At 45.2% G+C, this 23,736-nt stretch overlaps 1 protein-coding gene across 1 annotated transcript in view; it reads left to right on the forward strand.

The window, feature by feature from the left end:
* The window catches only part of sli (slit guidance ligand), a 332,159-nt gene that overhangs the window by 282,179 nt on the left and 26,244 nt on the right, over window positions 1-23,736 (forward strand). Inside the window, exons 19-24 of the mRNA XM_037426601.2 lie at window positions 10,777-10,848; window positions 10,914-10,985; window positions 11,765-11,836; window positions 11,904-12,067; window positions 13,762-13,897; window positions 22,631-22,699. Coding sequence (XP_037282498.2) covers window positions 10,777-10,848; window positions 10,914-10,985; window positions 11,765-11,836; window positions 11,904-12,067; window positions 13,762-13,897; window positions 22,631-22,699 — 585 coding nt within the window. The remainder of the gene's footprint in view (window positions 1-10,776; window positions 10,849-10,913; window positions 10,986-11,764; window positions 11,837-11,903; window positions 12,068-13,761; window positions 13,898-22,630; window positions 22,700-23,736) is intronic.

Here is a 23,736-nt window from a genome sequence, read left to right on the forward strand (position 1 = left end):
GGCGGGTACCTACCTGTCAAACTTCCGCCAATTTGGGCGGACTCGCCCAAAATCTCGTTCTCCCAAATCGAGGCTCAGTTCTCTCTTGCGCACATCACGCAAGACCGGACCGAGTACAACTATGTAATTGTCTACCTGGACGCCCTCTATGCTAACGAGGTCCGGGACATCCTTGCCCATCCACAAAGGCTAATCTATATAAATACCCCAAGACGAAACTAATCCGCTGTCTGTCACCCTTGGAAGACTGACTGGAAGGTGTGAGAACTTATTCAGTCTGCAGAACTAGCCGTACACAAACCATCGCAGCTCCTCCGCCACATGCGTACCCTCGCAAGCAACGTGGAAATTCACGATTCTTTCCGGCGAACACTTTGGCTCCAGCAACTTCCAGCGCATGCTCAAACGTACCTGCAGGCTGAGCTAAAGCTACCCCTTGACCAACTTGCTGAGATCTCCAATTGTGTCATCGATGCCTCTTTGCCGCAGTCATCACCCACCATCTAGGCTGTCACTGCACCACTGAAAACCACAGAGCTCACAAACCACATCCATGACATTGAGAGACGGCTCAGCTCTATTAAACGGCACCTCGATCAACACCCAAAAGTGCGCCTACGCTTCCACTCTCCAAGCCACAACCGTAACGCCGCCTCGTTACAACAGCCCTGTGCACACGGCCAGTGTTACTACCATCGATGTTTCGGAGAGAGCCCAACAATGTCGACCACCCTGCTGTTCTCTGCATGAGATGAAATGCCAACTGCAGCTTGTAAGCACAACTGCGAGCTGCTAACCTGGAGGCCGTCACATCTTCGTCACTGACCAAGTCACTGTAGTGCCATCATCACCATAATCATTTTTTCCATCACCGCGCCGCGTCTCTCGCGCAGCTGGCGCGAGCTCGAGCTGCGCGAGAATGAGAACGAGCTGACACGCCTGGCGTGGCGGACGCTGGTAGCCGACGCGGCTCCACTTCAGGCCTGCAATAAAGTGGCGAGATCGGCACGGCCCCATCGGCCGCCTTCGACGTCAGCTCACGTCTCTCCTTCTCTCGCCGCTACATTGGTGACCCGGAGAACACGCCCTTCGCCGAGCGGCCCGCGGCCATGTTCCCGCAACTCTGCCCGCCAGTGCCACCGTTCCAATCGACCTACCCCAAGGTATGGTTCATGCAGCTCGATGCCGTTCTGGCGCTGAATGGCGTCACGGACCAGCTGCAGATGCACGCCATTCTTCTCGACGCCCTCCCGGTAGAGTTGCGCCATCTCGCTGCCACTTCAAGCACCAGCCCGCAGCCTTACGATGCCCTCTGCACTGCAGTGCTCGCCCGCAGCGGCAACACATACCGTCCGCTTCCGTTTACCCGCACCAGGCAGGTTTCCCCGGCGTCGCAGAGCAAGGTACGCACGCAAGCGCACGCAGAGCAAGCGACGGCACGTGACACCGTGGCCCTCGCCGTTTCCGCGACCACCAGCTCAGACGTCTCGGCCTCCTCCTCGCCGCAGCTGCTGGTCAGCTCCTCGACGGTGCCCCCTGCCGCTCCGCCACCTGCCACTGGTGCCAGCAATGGCCTGCTGGGTGCCTCGCCACATTCCACTCGCACCTCCCCGGCCAGCAGCCGACCACCCTCGGCGTCCCCGCTCCCCGCCCCTGTCCCTGTCTCTGTTTCGTGGTCTACGACGGGCCCCAGCGCCGTGCCTTCGCAGAGCCAGAGCCTGCCCTCATCATCGTTGTCGACACCGGCAACCACCAAAGCAACTGCCACCGTCGCCCCTCTGCCCGTGGCGCCGCAGCAGGCACCTACGTCGAGACCCGGCGTCGCACAGGTGGTTTCGACCAGCCCCAGTCCTCGCACCTCTGGTGCCCCCCGGCTCATCCAGCTGAAACAGCCACAGATCCTGCCCAAGCTGTCGAGCGGCAGCGCGAACATGACCACGCCTTCGGCAGCGGCGACCACCCGGTCCCAGTCTCCCCGGGCGGCCCAGCACAAGGCCACACCGCGGCCCGCGCCTGTACCGGCGCCGCAGCCTGCGACCACGGTGCAGCGCGTAGCCGCGATGGGGCTCAACACGGGGTGTCCGCTGCTCATCGGGAACCCCGCGGCAGCGCAGCCGGGCATGTTTCCGGCTGGACCTGCGCACGGCACTTTCCTGCTGAACCAGTACATTCCGGGCCTGGGCCACAGCCCGATTCTGATACAAGGCGCACTGGGGCAGACCCAGAGCTCTCTGGGACAGATACAGATACAGGGGGTCCAGCTGGCCCTGCGGCCACCCCATGCCACGGGCCTGACCCTGGGACCTCAGACGGGGCCCAGGCCCCATGGGGGACATTCAGGACCGCCTGGCACCCCAACGCTTGTCATTCCACAGAACCTGAGGCCAAGGCCCAACATCTTTCTGGCACCGCCACGCATGATGTCGCCCCCCTCGTTTGCCATAGTCCCGGGACAGCCACTGACGCTCCAACAGCTGCAGGCCATGCCGCCCACGCAGACCACGCTGGCCCAGCCCACATTGGGTGCGTTCCAGACAGACCAGCACCAATCCCTGGTGCAGATACCGACGTTCACCCAGCCGCAGATACTGGCGCATGCCCACCATCACCACCACCACCACCACCATCATAGGGCCCTGTCGGGACCTCTAATCTCGACAGGCGGCAGTATAGTGTCCTCGGCACCCAGCGCCAACATTGTCACCCACCATCCTGTCATGACCTCGCGACACACGGTCCACTCTCGGCCTGTCCGACCAGGTCACCGTGAGACCCGCTTGTCGGCTACCACAGCGACCCGGCACTTCCTCCTGCGTCCTCTGCGCAACTCCCAGAGTCGCCCACCAGAGACCCGCTGCTTACCGATGGCCCATCAACGTTGACAACCTGGACTGGCCAAATGAACACTTTATGGACTGCCGTTCATGTACATAGCATTTGTCGCCCTCTTTCTTTTTTTTCATATGCGTTCAAATCGCGCAAAGCGCTAGGGGGGGAGCCCTGTAGTGCCATCATCACCATAATCATTTTTTCCATCACCGCGCCGCGTCTCTCGCGCAGCTGGCGCGAGCTCGAGCTGCGCGAGAATGAGAACGAGCTGACACGCCTGGCGTGGCGGACGCTGGTAGCCGACGCGGCTCCGCTTCAGGCCTGCAATAAAGTGGCGAGATCGGCACGGCCCCATCGGCCGCCTTCGACGTCATCTCACGTCTCTTCTTCTCTCGCCGCTACATCACAAAGTGGTGGTTTCTTGTTCGAAGTGGTTCCGACATATGCTGCTACCCACGAGTCTATCTTCAAGGTCCTCGCCCGTCGACATCTTTTGAGCTCAGCGCAGCGAACCAGTCTACAGTCAAGACATACGGCTTGCTGCACCTGCACATCCAGCTCAAGAACCTATGCCCGGACCTTCATTAGAATTTTGTCATTGATGTCGTCGCTGAACCAATAATCGTCCCGGATTTTTTTGCACATTAAAACCTCCATTCAGACTGCCGCTATGGTCATCTGGATGCGACGAGATACTTTTCGCCAGGCCAGCGAATGTCCACTCACCAACCAAGGGTCTAAAGTGCTCAGTGTTGAAAATCATTTGCCGTGCCGCTCCATCCTCACCAAACTTCCCGGTTTGATGCATTTTTCAGTTTCTCTTCATGAGCTTTGGCCTAACGAATGCAAGGCAAACCTTTCAGCGCTTCATCGATGAAGTCATTCGTGGCCTCGACTTCTGCTTCGTCTATCTTGACGATATACTGGTCTTTTCATGTGACGCTGATGAACACCACGGGCACCTTTGTCTGTTGCTCCAATGCCTCGATGACTGCAACGTACTCGACTCGTCAATATCCTGAAAGGCACGCTCGACGCTTCCACTATCCATCTCGTCGGTCATGAAGTTTCGTCAGAGAGAACTCCACCCTTGCCTGAATGCATCTCTGACTTGCAGAAGTACTCTCAACTTACCACCGCTATAAAGCTTCGCTATTTCTTCGGCATACTACCAGGCGCCCCTTTATGATGCCTTGGTTGATCTCTGAAAAAACCAACCTGTCGTATGGGCACAGACTTTCGTGCAAATTTTAATGAATGCAAGACTGCTCTCCTCACACCACGCTCCTCTCCCTTCCCGTGCCTGACACCTCCTTGAGAGTATTCATGGACGCCTCTGGTTTTGCCATAGGGGCTGCCCTCATGCAACACATAGACAACACCAGGCACCCCTTGGAATAATTTTACAGGAAACTTTCAGCTCGTAAGGCGACCTCTTCAATGGATAGCTCCACCGACGACACCAAGACTGCTGCTCCGACGAGTTTGTCAGCTTACGACAGAGAACTTCTGGTGACATAAGAAGCAGTTCAACACTTCCGACATGTTCTTGAAGCACAGTAGTGCTTCGAGAACATTTATACCTATCACAAATCTCGTACCTACACCTTCTCTAAATGTTGTGACATACGACATACTCTTGCCAGTTCAGCAGAACTGGCTCTCATTCAATGCTCAGTCTATCACCGACATTGAACATGTTAGCAGGAAAGACAGTGTGGTCGCCAATGCCATTTTACGTGTGGCAGCTATCAGTTCTTCGCAAATAACAGTCGATGTCAACGCCGAGGCTCAAACTACAGATGCTGGACTGCAGGAACTTCTCAAGGATGGGTCCTCACTACAGTGCAACAAATCCCCATACCTGGGTTGACAAGAACTATTGACTGTGACATATCGACAGAAGGAAGCAGGCCCTTCGTACCCTTGGCCCACCGTCATAGTGTTTTCAACCAGCTCCACAACCTTAGCTATCCCAGCATACGTGCCTCTACATGCATCGTAGATGACCGCCATGTCTGGCTCTCCATGAAGCGGGACTGTCAAACCTAGGCACACTCCTGCATTCAATGCCAATGCGCTGAAGTCACCAGGCAAGCACATCACCTCACCACTCGGAGCTTTCCCTCGGCCTTCTCATCGGTTTTTGCACACACGTTCACCTCAATATTATAGGACCTTCGCCTCAGCGGGATCATGTAGGTACTGCATCACTGCCATCGATCGGTATACTTGATGGCCCAATCAACGTGGCCCCTCAAGAAAATCACCGCTTAAAAGTTATGTCGGCCTTCTTCACTAGCTGGATTGCCCATTTCGGCGCCCCCTGCCGCCTAACCACAGCCAAGGACGACATTTTGAGTCTCACCTTTTCAGGCTCCTCGAGTTGACCATTGGTTTTGAGCACTTGAGGACCACCAGTTACCACCCCTGCACTAATGGAATGATTGAGCGCTTCAACTGACAGTTCAAAGCAGCCATCATGTGCCACCCAGACTCAACCTGGCTCGATGCCATCCAAGCCGTCATCCTAGGTCATCACGCCTGCTGTGTTTTACTTGTGGGGCCGGCACTTCACATTACATACAGATCACCAAGCACTAGTTGCTCTTCTTTCTGCAGGATCCGAAGGCCGCCGCCCCATTTGCATTTCCTGTTGGTGTGCCAAACTCATGTATTATAATTTCAGTGTTCAATATTGTAAGGGTTCTAATAACCTGCTTGCTGATTCACTGTCGCGCCTTCCTCTTCAGATACCGGTTACTGAGGAGCGGGATGAGGAAGCCGTATTTGAAGGTTCAAAGTGTAAGACTTGGTGTACTTGAACCAGCGACACCGACTGGTAACTCCTCCCCCCTTGAAGAAGAAATTCCTGTGTATGGAGGCCACATGTAACAGTCTGATGCATAGTTGAAAGGCGTGGACGCAACGTGCTGGGGAAGACTTTTAGGTGTTGAAGGTGAATCCATATGAAAAATAACAAGGCGCGACGCATTCCAGATGTTACCATCACTTAAGCGAAAAGAAGTGGGGCTAACCTGGCCCAAGACTTTGTAAGGACCCCGATACTTGGGGCGCTTGCCTGGCACACGAACCTTGACTAGATCACCAGTGCGAACTTTGGACTGCTTTGCACCTCGACGGGTGTCGACATACTTTTTCATTGCTTGTTGATGAGAAAAACCCTGGTACGGATTTGATCACGAGAAGACACTGCTATGTTACGAGGCAAAGAGACTATGTCGAGAGCAACTCACGGTTGCCTACCGTGGAGAAGTTGAGCAGGAGACACTCCAGTGGTGCCTTGTGGTGTGAACCTGTACAAAGCTAAACATTCAGTCAAGACTTGCTTGAGGGGACGGTGCTCTAATTGGGCGATCTGGATATGTTTCTTCAGAACGCGATTAAAGCGCTCGATTTGCCCATTTAATTGGGGATAGAAAACTGATGACCTCAAGTGCTGAATTCCTCGTTGTGAAAGAAAAGCCTCGAAATGTTGCGACTGAAACTGTGGACCATTGTCCATAACTATGGCGTCAGAAAAGCCTTCCCGGCTGAAGATTGAAGACAGAAACTCACCCCCTGGCATCCTCACATGCCATTTCGAAACCGAAACCGAAAACCCAGAACACAACAACGCCACCTTCAAGCCGGATGTTCAGGCTACACCCGCAGAGCTTTTGTACCGGGAACCCCTCTGCCTCCTAGGTGAATTTTTCACTGTGCTGCCTACCAACACTGCGACGGCAGACCCCACCGACTTTGTCGCCCGGCTTTGCTGCACTATCGCTGCTCATTGCCAGTCACCTGCAGCTCACCATTGTAAGCCCACACCTTTCATCTTCAAGAAGCTAGCAATGTGAAACCATGCTTTGTTCTGCAATGACACCATCCGCAGGCCTTTTCAGTCATCGTACTGTGGACCTTACCTGGTTGTCCATTTCGACGACAAAAACTTCATCCTGCGCAAACATGGGATTGAAGTTCGTGTTTCGATTGACCGCCTGAAGCTGTCATTCATCACTTCTGACAAACCAGGCAACACCAGTACACCTACAGGCACTCATTTTCAAACCTTGACATCACAGCCTGCTACTGTCACTACACACTCTTGTTACCGTGTGCGACGAACAAACTTCTACAAGCCGTGATGGCCCTCCACACGGCGAGGGGGGGGGAAGGGGGTGATGTGGCGAAACAATCTGCGCGCAATTCGGCACAGCCTCTACCCTGCTATCAGGCAGCCCGACGTGACATGACCACTCGCTGCACTGCAATCCGATGTGTTGCAGTGCCACCGCAACATCACCCATGGCCTACGTCACCAGTGGCGGTTACAAAAGCAGGCTGCCAAGCTTAGTAGTGCATAATTTTGTTCCACTACCTCTGTCGAGCGTAGTGTCAGAATGCTCTCCCGATGTTGCTACTGTAGTTTAATAAATGCTCATTACATTGTTATATTGAGATGTGTCCTTACATCGACTTGGCATCCGACACTTCCTTAGCCAGAGGGACAGTTCAGCACACAGCATGTTTTTGGAATCGTTTGCTGAGCTCTAGCTCACTATTCGGCACGTTTGAAAATGGTAACAGGCACCGATAGCATCATACGCAGGTGATAAAACACAACGCTGACATAGCCAACCCAACATGCTGTTGACTCGCTGGCCTCGACGAGTGCCTCCTTAGCCGGAGCGACAGTGCAACACATACAGCATCTTTTTCGCATCGTTTGTCAAGCTACCGCTAACTATACATTGCATTCGAAAATGGTAACAGCCACATAAAGTGCCATACACTCGCAATAAAACACAATGACGACAGAGCACACACGCCATGCTGTTGCCTTTCTGGTGACGATGAGTGAACCCTTAGCACAGGTGGCGCTGTGCCACAATCAATGTTGGCAGCCCAGAAAGCTCTCTCATATAGTAGTGACGGAGAAGTTTCGTGACCAGTAAGAAATATTGAGGGGTTATGGCAAGAGCGAGACGTTTGAGATACAGATTCGAGGTGCATTTGAGCTGTGCAAGTGAAGGAAGAATGGGTTAAAGCAATGACTGAAGGAGATACCTTTAGAATTAGTAGGATTGAAGACGATTAGTTTGTAATTGCACTAATAATAGTGTATGCAGTCTTTGTTTTCACTATGACTGTCTGGTTTGACAGATTAGAAATGTTCCTTTTATTCATACAATTGCCAACAAATACATATGAGCATTAGAAGGTACACACAGATACTGTTTGTCAAAAAGAGAAACAGAGAGTTGGTTTAGATTGACAAACTACACTCCAAGAACTCAAATGCCATATGTATCACTTTCATAAGTTCGTTATTAGTGAAGAAAATCAAGGTTGAAGTTTCACTTTTAAGTTTTGTGCCAAAATCTCTGCATGTGACGTCGGAAATTTCAAAATTCATTTTTGGTATTTTCATGACATCAGCTTGATTAAATTCTCTGAAACTCTATATGCTAGGTCTATGACACCCATAGATGACAATGTACTCATTTTTAGGGGCGAAGCTCCTTAGGGCGTGGGCTGTGCGTCCCCTGTAGCCTGTATGTAGCCACCTCTAGTTTAGTTCTTGCAGTGTTCACTAGATGGCGGTACCGTCCCCTGTATGTAGCCACCTCTAGTTTAGTTCTTGCAGTGTTCACTAGATGGCGGTACCGTCTCCTGTATGTAGCCACCTCTCGTTTAGTTCTTGTAGTGTTTACTAGATGGTGGTACTTGTAGCTGATGATGAAAAGATGCAAGATGTTATAAACTAGAAAGCGGTACTTGTAGTTGATGAAAGACGCGAGATCTTATAAAATAGGAATGATGTCACATATGGTGCGTGTCATTGGTTGAAGGCAATCGTTCGATTTAGTGCGGCGACGTACGCTAGGGGGAGCGATGTAATAAAATCGAGTGGGCAAAATGTACAGAGGATTCATGGTTTACCAGGTTTACCTCCGGAGCTTCGCCCACTCATCATCATTCACTTCGTGGATATGACGGAATTTTTTTATTGCTTAGAATCTGCGTAGGGCTCAGTAGATGCTTTCAAAATCTATGATGTCATGGTGTTTTGTGCGGAAGCTCATGTTAGAGTCATCACCCACATTTTTTAACACGTTTTCTAGCTTACGAAGTGACGTGTCATGGTAAGAGTGGTGTTTTTGGTATTGTGAAACTGAACTTTACGTATACGCAAAAAATTGTTTCATTCTTTTGTGTCCCTTTAATGTAACTATAGGAATCAAGTAAAGAATCTTGGAGTATACCAAATGATAGTCGACATCGGTGTAAAAAAAGGGTTAGATGGTAATATTCATTGAAAAAATTAGACAAGAATTGCTCATCATACGCTTGTTCATGAGGGTGTGTTTCAGTAGAATAACATGGGCATTAGGCATTAGTTAAGTAATCTGTAGAAAACCTTGGGAAAGTCAAGAAAAAGGTCATCTGTATAAATAGTATTAATCAGAATTAGCATGAAGGTCATGGATGAAAGTGGTTAGCCGTGTTTTGCTACAAGAACTTCTTTGAAATCCATGCTGAGAGGAATTAAAGAAATTGTCATAGTTAAGATGCCTCATGTCATGAGTGTAAGTAATGTGCTTTATGAGTCGGCAAAAATGCTGGTTGTTGGTAATTTTATTGAAAGTCTTCGTTACCAAACTTCAAGCCTCATAAGTACTAAGGAGGTGCTAAGTTTATTATTTGTTGTATTTTAATTTTCTTTGTTACTGAGTGTTTTTGTTTTGTCATATTCTCCAGTGATGAATAGGAGTAAATGTAAAGCAAGTGTTTATAACAATATGGTCCCTGATTTTTTCAAGGTAGCTAATAGTATAGATAGGCTATCAGGATTCCTAGTCAATATCTGGGGTCCAACATATTAGAATTAACATGTGTCACTTGAGTTGGATATGTTATGATGCTACAGTATTAAACAGGTATCAAGGAAGACTGAGGAAGTTGTTTAGTTGACAACATTATTTTTTCCCAATCAAAGCATGAAAGATTAAAATTGCCATAATGATGAATAATGGCATTTAGATGTTCATATGAGTAAAATGGATTGAGGTATTCCTTGGTTCTCACAAAAACAGTGGGTTACGATACGGTGGTCTGTAAATGGCTTTTACGACAAATTCTGGAATAGCTCAGTTAAGTATCCATAAAGTTGCTAGGTTGATTCTTACGTTCATGTTGGTGAATCAATACAAAAAATGTAGACTTTTGAAGAACACAGGGCATGATGTTCTTATGTTAATGAGTACAGAGTGTGTGAGTGCTCAACTGCTGCCACAATTAACCCCAAAAGTATTTTCAACTTGCACTTTTGGCACTGTTTAATTCTTTACCATCTTCACACAGTGACACTATCAAGCCCACAGCAAGACGAGCTACATCAAGCTACATTTAGTTTTAGTTCTCTGAAATGTGTGTGCCAGCAGTAGCTGCGTTGGCTCAATAGCTTGGCTGTTGCGTTGCAAGTGGACCAGTTGCACTTTTAACTCTGCAGCCGCTTTGGCCAAATTTTGATAAAGAGAAAATGTGAAAATGCTTGTGTGCTTCAATGTACCTTAGCTTACAAGTATAGGTATCGTGAAAACTATACAGTAGTGCCCCTACTATGGCGTCTCTCATGACCCACAATGTATGTACTTGAAAAATTTTAAACTGATATTTTTAAAGTTTAGTATTATTTTCTATTTGCATAAGTGAGTGTGTAATGCTTTGTGCTGCAGAATTCTGCACCATTATTTTCTTAATTTATTTAAATGCATCAAATTAATGTTCACAGTACTTGAACAGCATAGGACACTGATAAGGAACTAATTATATGGGTCAAGCAGTGAAGGTCATCAAGCCTGAGAATGTGCAAACTTGCCTATCAGACATCCTGAACGAAATGAGTTTTACAAATTTGCATGAATTTCTTGCACGCAGGCTTCTTACGGAGAACAAGCTGAAGCAAGTGCGTGCTAAGATGTTCTCAGGCCTAATTCGGCTGAAGACTCTGTAAGTATGTGGCAGTGTCGTTCTTGCCCGGGTAGATTCAGTAACATTCTTCTGCATATTTACAGGATGCTGCGCAGCAACCTGCTGACGTTTATTGCCAATGACACATTTGCAGATTTGGATTCTGTACGCCTCCTGTGAGTCGGTGCTGTCTTGCACATGCATGCAGTCATATCTTCTCTTTACATAGTCTAGGGTGTTCTGAAGATATGAATTGTTCATCGTGGTTTGGCTAACACTGACGAAGAAGGGAAGGGGACATACGTCACAGTGCCTGTACTAAGCATTAGTTTATATATGTTATGCATAAAAGTTATACCGATTAAATGAAAAAAAAGGCTATGTACAACTGCAGTATCAAATTTATACTAACCAATGCTAAGTTTTTTCATGAGCCATATAAATTCTCTGTATGCCATGCCTTTCTGTACACCACACTGTTGCGCACAAATGCTTCACACGTTGCACACATACAGCAGTCCTTCAGAGTGGCAATAAACTCTTGCAGCTTGCTGTTAAGTTGTGTGAAGGCTGTGTACAAGTTTCTTATATTGATTACCTGTTTATTTATTCTTTTTATTTGCAGAAAATACTAGTAAACACAGTTGCAAAAGAAATAAAGGAGGAAATAGATATTTGAAAGCAGGCATCAATAATTGCTTTGAATCAATATTGGGCAATTTTATTTATTATGCTTACCTTGAAAACAGTGCGAACTTAACCATTTTTGCGAAGCTAGACACTCTTCTTATATACTTCTTGTACTGTTCCTAGACTAATGCATACGGCAGAGAATTCTTCCCTATTAATACATACAGTGATGAAAAAGTACATATTTATCATGGTGGTGCCTAGTTAGAAAAGTGAAGCTGGAGTGTGAGAGGCGCATTGATGCAGATTGGATTTGCTGGTGCAGGTCATTGTATGATAACAAGATCCGGTGCATTGCACAGGGCTCCTTCGAGCGCATGTCATCCCTGGCAACCTTGTGAGTAATGCCGCTTCGCCTCTGTTTCTGCTTTTATAGACAAGAATGAGCACCCCTCTTTTTGCAGGAATTTGCTAGGGAACCCACTGCACTGTAGTTGCCATCTACGCTGGCTTTCTGAGTGGCTGCGACGCAGCAACACTGTCACCGGAAGCCCACGTTGCCACTCACCAGCACATCTCAAGGACTTGCCATTGCAAGATATTGAGCCTAAGCAGCTTGTCTGCTCAGGTGAGTTCGTACAGTGACAAACAACATTTAAATAATCTAGTAGTTTGAGCTACACTTTCAGTTTACCTGGAGGAAAGATTTTCTAGTGTTCAGTTAGTTTGCTGAACCAGAAATTTTTCCCAGCTGGAATCGTCTAGCATTTATGAGGACACTCAAAGTGAATATTCACTAATGGTGTTGCAGCTAAGGCCAAATGCCAAATAACATCCGATAACACTGTACGTGCAGCATGTTGTAGAAAAAACATTGTCTTTGTCAGCGGGGTTGGAGGAAGGCAGAGATTTTGAGTGCTCAGGCAGCGGTGGGAGGAAGAGAGATATATATTGCATATCTTTATTTCTTTTCAAGTTGTCCTGTCTTTTGATGTTCAATTATACACTGGTATTATCAACTATTCTAATAACCTAATTTACAGAGGCAAGCATGCTGTTTATGTTGGTAAAAAGAATCAATAGGCTCCTACTTTAGCACATTTTTATCTGTTTTGATGCTGTAAGTAGATTTAAGTGTTTCCTGAAGACAGAGCCATAATCATACAAGGGTTCATTCTATGCTGTGCATTGCAATTTACTGTTGTACATTTTCTCATACAAACCTCTACAGTAGTTTCTGTTGAGCTGATGAACATTATAAAAGTTAAAAAAAAAGTGCATTTGTATTCTTTCAATATGTGCATACCTGTATTTTATGAAGATAGCAAAAATAATAATAAAATTGATAATAGTAATAATAACCAGCATGCTACTAAAAGAGGGGTGTATACTATTTTAGGCCAATATTAACAAACCAATCTTGTAGTTTTTAACTTGTTACCATTTTCGTGCACTCATAATGCATGCAGAGAGTACAGAAACTTGAGAAAAACATAATATAAGGATAAGGTTGGTTTGTGAATAGAGGCCTTATTGCTTTCTACTGACAAGGCACAGATTAAGAAGTGAGCTGTAAATGCTGTATTTTGCCTCCTCGTTGAAAAATATCACATAATCGAGCAATGAAATTGGCTATAACATTTTCGTTCATTTCACTTTCCTCCTAAGCGAGACTTCTTACCGGATATAAAGAGCACCCGCATGACGCACAAGCCTATCTTCAATCTAGAAAACCAAGCATAAGGTGGTGCATGTGCTCCAAGTATAAGGAAGAACAAGTGCACATATTATTTGAGTGGGCAAGCAACAAAGGGCAGTCTAGTTGGTATATAACCCAGAAGTAGAAAAAACAGTGTTAACACAGGCTGAAGGAAAATGACAGCGCCTTTCCTCGTGTCTCCTTTTTTCGCCTTCTGTTCAAGATGTTTTTTCCACAAATGGCATGGCCCACTGCCTATTTCTGGCATTAGCCTGTGCCATTCATCAAGCGTATAAAAGATGATAAAAGAGACAGACCTTTCCCGGACACTGTGAATATAAAAGGCAACTGCTGAAGCGATCTTCTTCTGCAAGATTTGTGTGACATAGTTTCCACCATAATAGTGGCATGAGCAGCTGGGAAAAAGGCTGATTGTCTTTATTACAGTGTGCCAACCATGTGATTTTTAATACAATAGGCCAGTCATGTGATCAGATTCGATCATTACTAGTCTGTAAACTCATTGGCCAAGGACGTCAGAAGTTTAAGTTAGCTTCAATTTTACTATAACGAAAAAAGGGTCAAATGTTGTTATTAAATTCGTCATACTTCTTGCTGTTCAGAGGAGGACCTACATGAGGGATGCGGCTCAGATGAACTCTGTCCTCGAGGCTGCACATGTGTTGGCCATGCAGTGCACTGCTCACGACAGCGGCTACGCCAGCTGCCCAAGCACCTGCAGCCCACCACTGTTGAACTGTACGTCTTCCATCGTTTACTTAAATTTTGTATACACTACTACATTGGTAAATTGCCGTTTTCGAATACTACTAATACAAGTGTTGAGTAGGTACCTAATGAACCAGAATGTGCACAAACTAGAAAATCGGTTTGGAGTTGCTGTGCTTTTACAACTTCATGAGACTTGGTGTGTACTAAGTTAGGTAATAGCTATTCATATATGTATAATTCAAGCTCCACTCCATGCATTCTCTGAATGCCACCTCATGATTTCATTCCATCTGTTGTGAGAAGCACCATCATTGCATAAGCATTATCATCTAGGGGCTGATATTCCACATTCTTTCAAAAGTTCAAAACGGAAAGGCCTGCTAGAGAGCCACTTGTGTGAACCACTAAAATTGAGTCAAATGTTTGCTATCTAAGCGAGTGTATGCACATTTATTGACGAAATGAATTATGCGAGATTTAGCTGAGCACTTAGGGGCTTGTGTAATGTCGCCTGTGTTGTGAAGCCTTTGATCTTGAGAAACTTGAAAGAAAACGCTTCGATGATACGGAAGTGCAAGGTGGCATGATGGCAAATAGTTTGTCGGCTGAGGAGGACCATAGAAAAAGGAATTTCTAGATACTAAAATGAAGTTCATAGTATGGTTATTCAATAGTGTACTACGCTAAGATGAATAGTAATGTCATGCACTACTTAAGTTTCTGGCATTTTAAAATGCATTTCATTGTTGCTTGTACTTGTGATTCCAGTACAGAAAAAACAGGCTTTTTCTCTCCTTCAAAGAGTCCTGAAACTGGACATGAGCAGGGCACGTAGCGCGTTGGCAGGTCGATTGCTGGTAATTAAAGATAACTGACTGGACTCATAGAAAAGGCAAATGTGTAAGGGGAAGATAAAAAATTTAAGTGGGCAGATGAAATTTAGAAGTTTGTAGGTATAAGGTGGCAGAAGAAAGCTCAGGATCGGGTTGATTGGCGAAACATGGGGAGGCCTTTGCCCTGTAGTGGGCGTAGTCAGACTGGTGATAATAATGAAGTGTCCTTTCAAGATATCATACAATTATATCGCTATGGAACTACTTTAGCTCTTCAGTGTTTTGCCCTGAGCATTCTTCTCATCCTCCAAGTATGAGAATACGTAAAATCTCGAATATAGCTTAGACCTGCACATAGCCTGGGGTGTAATTTGGGGATAGCAAACACGAGAAAAAGTTTTCACCCGAATATAGCCCGAGTAAAATAGAAAAATGCATTTATTGACACACTTCATTCATCGTCGTCGTCGGACGTACACACTCTCTTCCGAAGCTCCCTTGTCGTAAATGCTCTCCCACAGCACATCATCCTCAGTGCCATCAAGCACGTTCGAGATTGAGCACTTTTTGAATGCGCGCCGAATAAGGGCCTTAGGAATGAAGGCCCAAGCCTTAACAATTCATGAGCACAGCATCTCTGGCGAGGCCCATTTCAGCCGTTCGGCAGGGGTCACCTGTGGTTCTCCGGACCTCATCCATTCCACATACAGCCGCTTGAAATGGTCCTTAAATGGCTTATTAAGGCACACATCAAGTGGCTGCAGCTGTGATGTCATGTCAGATGAGCTCGTTGCAGGAATCGTGTGGTGTCGCTTTTACGGAGTTGGTCAGGTAACACCAATACCTGTCGAGCGCAAGCATCGAAGAGAGCCCAAGCAGTGCTGCGGGCTGTCTACACCACACGGACTTTATCCAGTCAAACACTAGCGATTCGTTCAACGAGCCTTTGTCCTAACAGCGGACGATGACATTTTTTGGGAACTTCTTCCCCTTTGGCAGCGTCTTTTGTTTGAACACCACGTAGGGCGCTAGCTTGGGACCGTCTGCAGTGCAGGACAACATTACAGTCACCCGTGTTTTTTCATTCCCAGTCGGTCACACAATAACTTTCTGGAGCCTTTTTGATGCACTGTCAGTGCCGATGGCATATCCAGGTAGACCGGCGTTTGATCCCCGTTGCCGATCTGGCCAAGCTGAAAGAAAACAGACAGCCTTTCACAATGCCATTACAGTGGAATCTTGATGATACGAATTCGAAGGGAGCACGCACAATATTCTTATCATCCCGAATTCGTATGAACCAAAAACAAGTCAAGGCTGATCATGAAGATGAACAAGAACTTTACTGGAGTCAACTACTTCTTGCTGAAAAAAAAGTCCATGATGTTCTCTTGAAGTTTCCTGCTTTCACTGCCTTTCAATAAACTGCCACGGGTTCCTAACTCATGCTGCTGGCGCTATGAGGCATGTTCACACTTAGCATCGAAGGAAGCAAAAGCGGTAAAACTTATTGAAAATTCGCTCGCTTTGCCCCTTAGGCGGCCAAAAAAATGCGCCACGAGGTCGACAAAAAAAAAGGCAGTCTGAGAGAATTCACACTCGATAATTCAAGCAAAAACGCCAGAGCGGCCACAAAACCACATCTGTGCCCGTCGAAAATGTTCACACTTGTTGTGCCCCTCGTGTACTGTCTTTGCCACTCGAGAATTTATTCCTGAGTATTGAAATTCCTACCGTGTACTAGTTATGCATGCAAAGCACTGAAAAGAAACAGTTTACACCTTTACAAACATTGTTTCAGGAGATACGTCAGAAGAAACGACACGAGCAGAGGCACCGGCAGCGGCGACTACAGATTCAGCTATTAGTGCAAAAGAAAGACACGCTAAAGCTTGCCTACTTTCTGCAGCTGCACCCTCTTCTATTTATGGTGTTCTCAGCGATCGTAATTAAACCAGGCTCTCAATGAATTAGTCTTTTTTAAGGTTGTAAGCTTTGTCATGTTGATCAGGTAGTTCGCGATTGCGCCGATGCTAGCCACCGCCGACGCCTCTGCAGTCATGTTGATTTTATGACTGGTTGCTTAAATTGGTTCAAATCACACTATTTGACAGCTAGCACAGCTGGTGTAGCCAAAGCCATCGCAGAAAGGCGATTCGCTATCGCATGGTGGCAAAATTGGTCTCAGACCGATATTTTTGCGTTGCCCTCGCGGCATGGTTTTCCGGCCACTTTTTTAGTGGCAAAGTGAGGGAAATTCCGGTGAGTTTTGCCGCATTTTCTCCTTTTGAGACCAAGTGTGAACGGGTATTCTTCCCAAAAGAAAGGCCCGTTGCGCCGCTCGCGTGCAGCGGTCAATCGCGCATTTCTATTATTCGTGGTTGCTGGGGAAACCGTTCATATAACACCGAATTCCAGAGTATTCTATTTAATGTAGTTCATCCAAAGCAAACTTCAAATTTGTATCATAATGAAATTCGCATCAGTCATAATCGTATCATCAAGATTCTACTGTACCTATTTTAAACGTCACAAGGTCCTCTTCGTAGCGTCTGCGAGATCGAAGTACGCCGACGTAGGGAGAACTCAGCATGGCGCATATAGAGAGACACCCAAGGCTTGCTTGCTTTGAAATTTTCCGGCTGAATGCCTTTGTCTCGTGCGATCTCTTTTGCCTTCACTTGTAACAGCTCGATCTTAACAGCGAGATGTGCAGCTTGCTGCTCCCACACAAAGGCTGCGAGTTCTCATTCCATGTCAGGAAATGCTCCATCTTTTTGGTCCGTGGAAACTTTTTTGTTGGTCGCTGCAAGCAAAGAGGCCGTGCTTCTGCTTCCGCCAACTGCGAATACTCTGCTCATTGACCACAAACTGCTGCTCCACGGCACAGTTGCTAGCGGTTATGACAGCAGCAATAATTTCCCTATTAAAAGCAGCCAAGTACTGCTTGCGCGGTGCTGGCATAGTGCAAAATCACAGGAGCAACATCGTGGCCGTCATTATGGGCGCCAAGTTGAAGCAAAGGCCACTGACCACTGTTGCATGCGTGGGTCTTTATCAGAGAACACCTGTACCACTTTAAAGAACGAAAACTGTACCTACCAGTGCTAACATTACTTAGCACTTAGCGCAGAAGTGCGCTAACTTCTGATGATGATGATAGCACTGCGCTATAGTAAAACCAAAACTGAAATTCAGGCGAAAACTCTTGGGGCCCGCATATAGTACGGGGCCGAAATATCATTCCCTAAAATCTAGAGAAAAAAAAAAACTCGTGCTATACGTGGGCTTACACGTAGTTAGATGTATTTATCACAACTCTGCATGTCTTTCTCTCTCCATTATCCCATCTAGCATGCTTGAAGCTATAAATGAGTAGTAGCAAGGAGGCAAGGCGTTAGCCAAAAGTTACACTGCCTCATTTCTTATGGTGATGGGCATTTTATTTTTTTTTCTAACATGTAGGCCATTGCTTCTTGCTCGGGCGTTCACAGCACTCTAGACATGCTTCGGCAACTCGGGCTGCCATGCATCGCCGCACACTTATTTTTCAGTGGATCACCCATGGAGACCATATTGAGCACATAGTTGTCAGCCAAAAGTGTTCGCTATGGTTTTCATTCTACACAGTGGGCTTGGCACATAACTAGAGACCAAATTATAGGCAAATGCCTAATTTTTTTCTGGTGTTCCTATCATGCCATTTTGATATATGAGCATGATTTAGAGGCCAAGGATAGCTCCTATAGTGTTTTTGTTGTGCCTATAACTGCCTAAATATATATTTTTGACATTTGTGCCTAAAGTCCTATAAACACCTATAAATGCCTATATTAAAAAGTGGTGCCATTATGAACTCTATATAACCTGAAATCTTGCTTTAGAGTAGAGTTGGAGACTGGTATTCATATTACCAGGCAAAATTGAGTTTTCAGAACTTTATGGTGTGGCCACCTATACTGCATCTCATAAGCTCCATCTCAAAGGCTGATTAGCCTTTACACGTATATTCATCCACATCGCGTCATCTGTTCGGTATCTCCCCGGCGTCTGCTCGCATGTGTAGGGAACAGGAGGTGCTTCTGTGTAGCCACAGGACGATGGAGAATGAATGCAAAATCGTGGTGTGTTATCAGGGGAAAGTAGAGTGTAAAACAAACAAAAAAAGGATGCCCACGCGGTTTTTGTTTTGTTTGTCATTTACTTCTTAAACAGCGCTGCACTAGGTCACGTGAGAACTTTTACTTAGACACTAAAAGTTCTTGCGTGCTCAATAAAAAGCTTTGTACCACTAGAAATTTTGATTGGTTCATCACAAGCCACGATAGCATGATGCGAGGAGGTAAGCTTTAAACATTTGCCACTCGCATAGTGTAAACTTTGCAAGCCCTCTTTCTTGCCCCTTTGATATCTGAGCAACTCGGAGCCGGAAGATCATATAACCAGATGCATCAACACGTCATGTGCATGCAAGACTACATTCGCATGACATGCCCATGCCCGGTCGCACACACAAGCTGTGTTGTGTCGTTTCAATGTTCTCTGTATTGTACTGCCTGTTTCTGTGGGATGGATTTCTGTGGGATGGATCCCTCTATGCACGCACATTTAAAGAGGCTGGCATGGATCATGTATTCTTAATTACCACGATACACAGCATCGCACCGCTGGAACTGCTCCAAGGGATGATGCACAAAAAACACGCCAAGCCTTGTGAATGCTGGCATCGCGATGATGCAAGAACAGTGAGAACACCAACGCAAATGAAATGGAGGCAGCTTGGTCTCGCATCTCCCTCGATACGAAGATAGAAAAATTAAGGCACATAAATTCTGTTTGTATGTTTCAATATTTCTGTCAATCTTCGTACTTCTATTCAGGCAAAAAATTGTACAAATTACGCACGTCGCCTCAAATAAATCTCGCAGTGTCATGTACTACATTGGCGTGTGCAGGACTATTCCTTATTGTATACATCACCTTCACCATGTTGGGGCGCTCGCCTGTGAGATGGTCAAACAATGTTCCAGCTGACATTTTATCTTTTTCCGGGGCTCGTAGCATTGCAGCGCCAAGTGCATGCATTCCTCTTGTTTGCTCAAAATTCTCAAACTTCGTGAGGGGCCTTTTATGGTGTTCCAGAAAAGAAATAAACCCTGTGCCATTAGACCAAGTTAATACGAGACAAAATACACTTTGGACTATTAGCGTTTGCACAAGATGATTTTTCATCATGCACATGATGATTTTTCGCTCACAATGAATGACACCCATGCCCACACCAATGCCGATGCCGAAATTTCTGGGAAACAAATTCTTTAGCACTATCATGTTAAATTTTGGAAAGGCCACCGTCAGCCGGACGCTGACTGTATTTGTCTTCGGGAAGTTCGAATTGCAATGTGAATCTACTCATATAGCAAACAATATTAGGAAACTGTTCGAAATTTTGAATATTTGCGCATGCCTACATTTTTTTTTGGCTATTCACAATGCCCACTAACTATAAGTGGCATGCTGCGTGATTTAGGATGGCGCCCGGAGGAGTGTCAGCCTGTTTGTCAGCATAAGAACAGATAGGACGCACAGACTTATCGACCGTGTCACTTTCACTGAATAAAGTCGTGTGCTGCACTGAAATGTATATGAGACTAAGATGCTTTCTGAAACCACAGGAGCTCGCCACCTGGATATTTTTCACAGTGTGAAAGGTTTTACTTAAGTTCCGTTATCGTGTGTGAATGACGCTTTGCAAAATCCTGTGCGTGCTACAAAAACTGCATTAACTAAGAATTGATGTATAAGCTGAATGGCCTCCCGAGGTCGTACTTGTCGAGCCTGTCTGACAGATTTGCTGCAGTAGTAGGCTACTGGCAAGTAGTATCATCGCTGCTGCATGGGACTGAATGCTTAGCATGGTGATGGTTTGCAAACATAATACACCATTGTCATTCTTATGCTGTTGCGAGCATGCTGTTGCTTCTTCAACAGAACACAAGCATGTAATAGCCCAATAAGTAGCACCCTTGTCACAGCCATGCTTAGAATCTAGCCGTGCGCCTTTTACTGTACTCGGATGTTGCACGTTCGATCAGCAGGATTGAAATGAGAATATCGGAAAAAATACACATGTATGCTTTTTCCAACTTCGAAATTGTGAAAATTTGTTGAAAAACACCATTTGAAAGGTACTGGTAGTACAGGAGAAGTCAGCAGAGATGTGTGGATTGTAGCTGTAACTGCATGATCTGCCTACTGACCATCCTTGAAAGGAAATTGCTGAATTCCGCTAGGTGTTGCGACAGTCTGTGGGCATTGCGACACAAAATGTAGTAGAAGTATGAGTATGAAACAAGTGTACTTACTGCTAATGCACTTGTCCTAATCTGAACTACAGTAGACTCTCATTAAACAGAACCTGAAGAGACCGAGAAAATAAGTTTTGTTTAAGAGGTGTTTCATTTACTGAGATATAAACAAGGGCACAGAGTACAAGAACTAGACCAATATTTTTGGAAGCACCTGTTCCATTTCAGCAGCAGTTCCACTTAACAGATTTCTGTTTACTGAGAGTCTACTGTAGTGTAAAATGCTGAGCAAGTGCCCCTCCCCTGTGTGGTGAAAGATATAATCGGACAAGATTTGGAGAGGGATATGGAGGGGGTCGCAAAACAAAAATACAGGATGGCGGCAGAACAGCCACATCGGAATGCTTTATTGAGTCTGCATGCATTTACTGTTTTAACAGTGGAGCTATTAAAGCTTTTTATTGTACTAGGTAGGGAAAAAAGAAATGAACCAGCATGCACTTGCTTCGTCCTCTTCATCTTATGCTTTGCTCCCACAACATTTGCAATTTTCTGGTCATTGAATGCAATATCTATGATGGACAAGTATGTTAAGGAACTAGAATCGTGTGACACGCAGCAACTAGTCATGGTACTGAAATAACGTAACATCGCATCAGAACTTGTCATGTGACTAAAATAACATAATATAGCCTGATGAATCACAAAATTGTTTCCTAGCCAGATATTTCCATCCTAAATGATAATAGTTTTGGCTGTAATTTCTCAGACACTCCCATTCATTGCCACATCCTCAGTCAAAATTGAGTGTAATGATCCAGTGGCTACCTTTATCTGAATTGCAAGTTCCTGTACTCTGATGCAAACATCCTCCATGGCAATTCTTTGCACTTGCTAAAGGGCAGTCGCATTTCGTCTTGTTGAGACCTACCTGAATGCAGTTCGCCATTCACTGATGTTCATCTATCGTTAAAGCAGTTGTACAACCCCTTTACTCGAGAAGTGGTCACGGAATTGTTAGCTAAAAAGAATTAAATCTTGCAAATAGCTTCCACTTGGGTAACACCAAACCTTTGACAAAATCTGATGCAGCATCACCGCTCTTGTTGTTCTAATCATTTTACAACTTAGAGCAACCCGACTGGTGCTCATTACATCCTTGCTTATGGGCCAATTTTTAGCAACTGGAACTTTCTGTGGGCATAGAAATTCATTCACCAACCTTTACAGCGTTACACATGGACATGAATGTTTCTTTCATATCTCCAACAATGGAGAGCTCCTGCACTTCATTGGTTTACATTAAAAAAAAGGAAAGAATGCTCAGTACTTTTTGAACAGACATCGCAGTAGCAACTTACAAAATACAAAGGTATTTGTTTGAGATTTTTATATTATTTATATGTGAAATGTGGTTATGGCGAAGGAAAAAAAAAAGTTTTAAAACACTGGTTGTTGCTTTCTTGAAAATGTTGCTCCAGGGATATTTAAATTGATTTTGAAGTCTGGCCTCCTAACTACAAATTTTTCTAGCTGTGGCTGCACCTAAATTTATAGTGCTTCAATTTTCTTTACTAATTTTTCTTTCTGTAATGGATATTTTTATTATAATTTTCCAGGTACCTTGATGTGAATGACATATCAGAGATACCAAAGGAGCTGAACCTGCTGAAGGATGTCACTAGAATGTAAGCTGAATGTCTCTGTCTTCTCCACGAACATCGGCACTCGCACAAGTTATGAGGGTCATTGCTGTTGAATTCCTTTAACACATACTATTAATGAGATCTAACAGACAATAATACCAATGAAAGTATAGGAGACATTATAAGAAGTACTAATTGTAATATGAATGTGAAGAAAGATAAGTGGATGAAAAGATAACTTGCCGTGAACAGGGATCGAACCTGCACCTTTGAATAATGCGTCTAATGCTCGAATGCCATCAAATCAAATCAAATGCACTTTCAGTAGCTACCTTGCAAATAGCGGCAAGATGTTTAGAAAAATGCAGGATTTTATTTGCCAAACTTGTAGGTGTGCAGAAAGGTTCAATAGGCAGTTGAACTTGTGCAAAAAGATTTTATGAGTAAATTGAATGCAATAAAGGAACCAAAAGATCAGTTCTCTAATGTTTGTGCTAATTATTTCATGGTCAGCAGTGGTAATGTGTACACTTGCATTTTGAAGTATGGCTGCATTGAGCAGTACATTATGTGATTTAATTACTCTTCCTTTCTTTGTTGGCCATACCTCTCAGGCAGTGAGCATAGATCTGCCAACATCTATTATTCATTAGCTTATTTTGAAAATGAGCCTATTTTGAAGAAGGTTCTTGTAATTAAAACAGAAATTAAGTTCACAGACAGCTAAGAGTAAATTGTTTATTTGGTGCATCAGTACTGTAAAGAAATTGTGGAGGATTCCAAGATTCCTAACAAAGAAAGTAAAATGGAAGCACTAAAGTGGGTGGGTATGCAAACAAGCATGCAGGAGGAGGGAATGAAATTGCACAAATAGTGTTTGTGTTATTTTGCTCTCTTCTTCCGTGTTTATGTTTGCATGCACACTGGCTTTCATAATGAATACTTATTACAAACTGGCTCTGCTTCCTGTTGTTCCAAGAAAGAAACACTATACGTGTTTATGGTTTTGTGGCATAGCAATATTTTTGAATGTCAGCATGAATCTGTGAAATGCATGTAATGTGAGATATAGGTGGAAA

The sequence above is a fragment of the Rhipicephalus microplus genome, chromosome X (assembly GCF_043290135.1).
Source record: "Rhipicephalus microplus isolate Deutch F79 chromosome X, USDA_Rmic, whole genome shotgun sequence".
NCBI classification, from domain to species: Eukaryota; Metazoa; Arthropoda; class Arachnida; order Ixodida; family Ixodidae; genus Rhipicephalus; species Rhipicephalus microplus.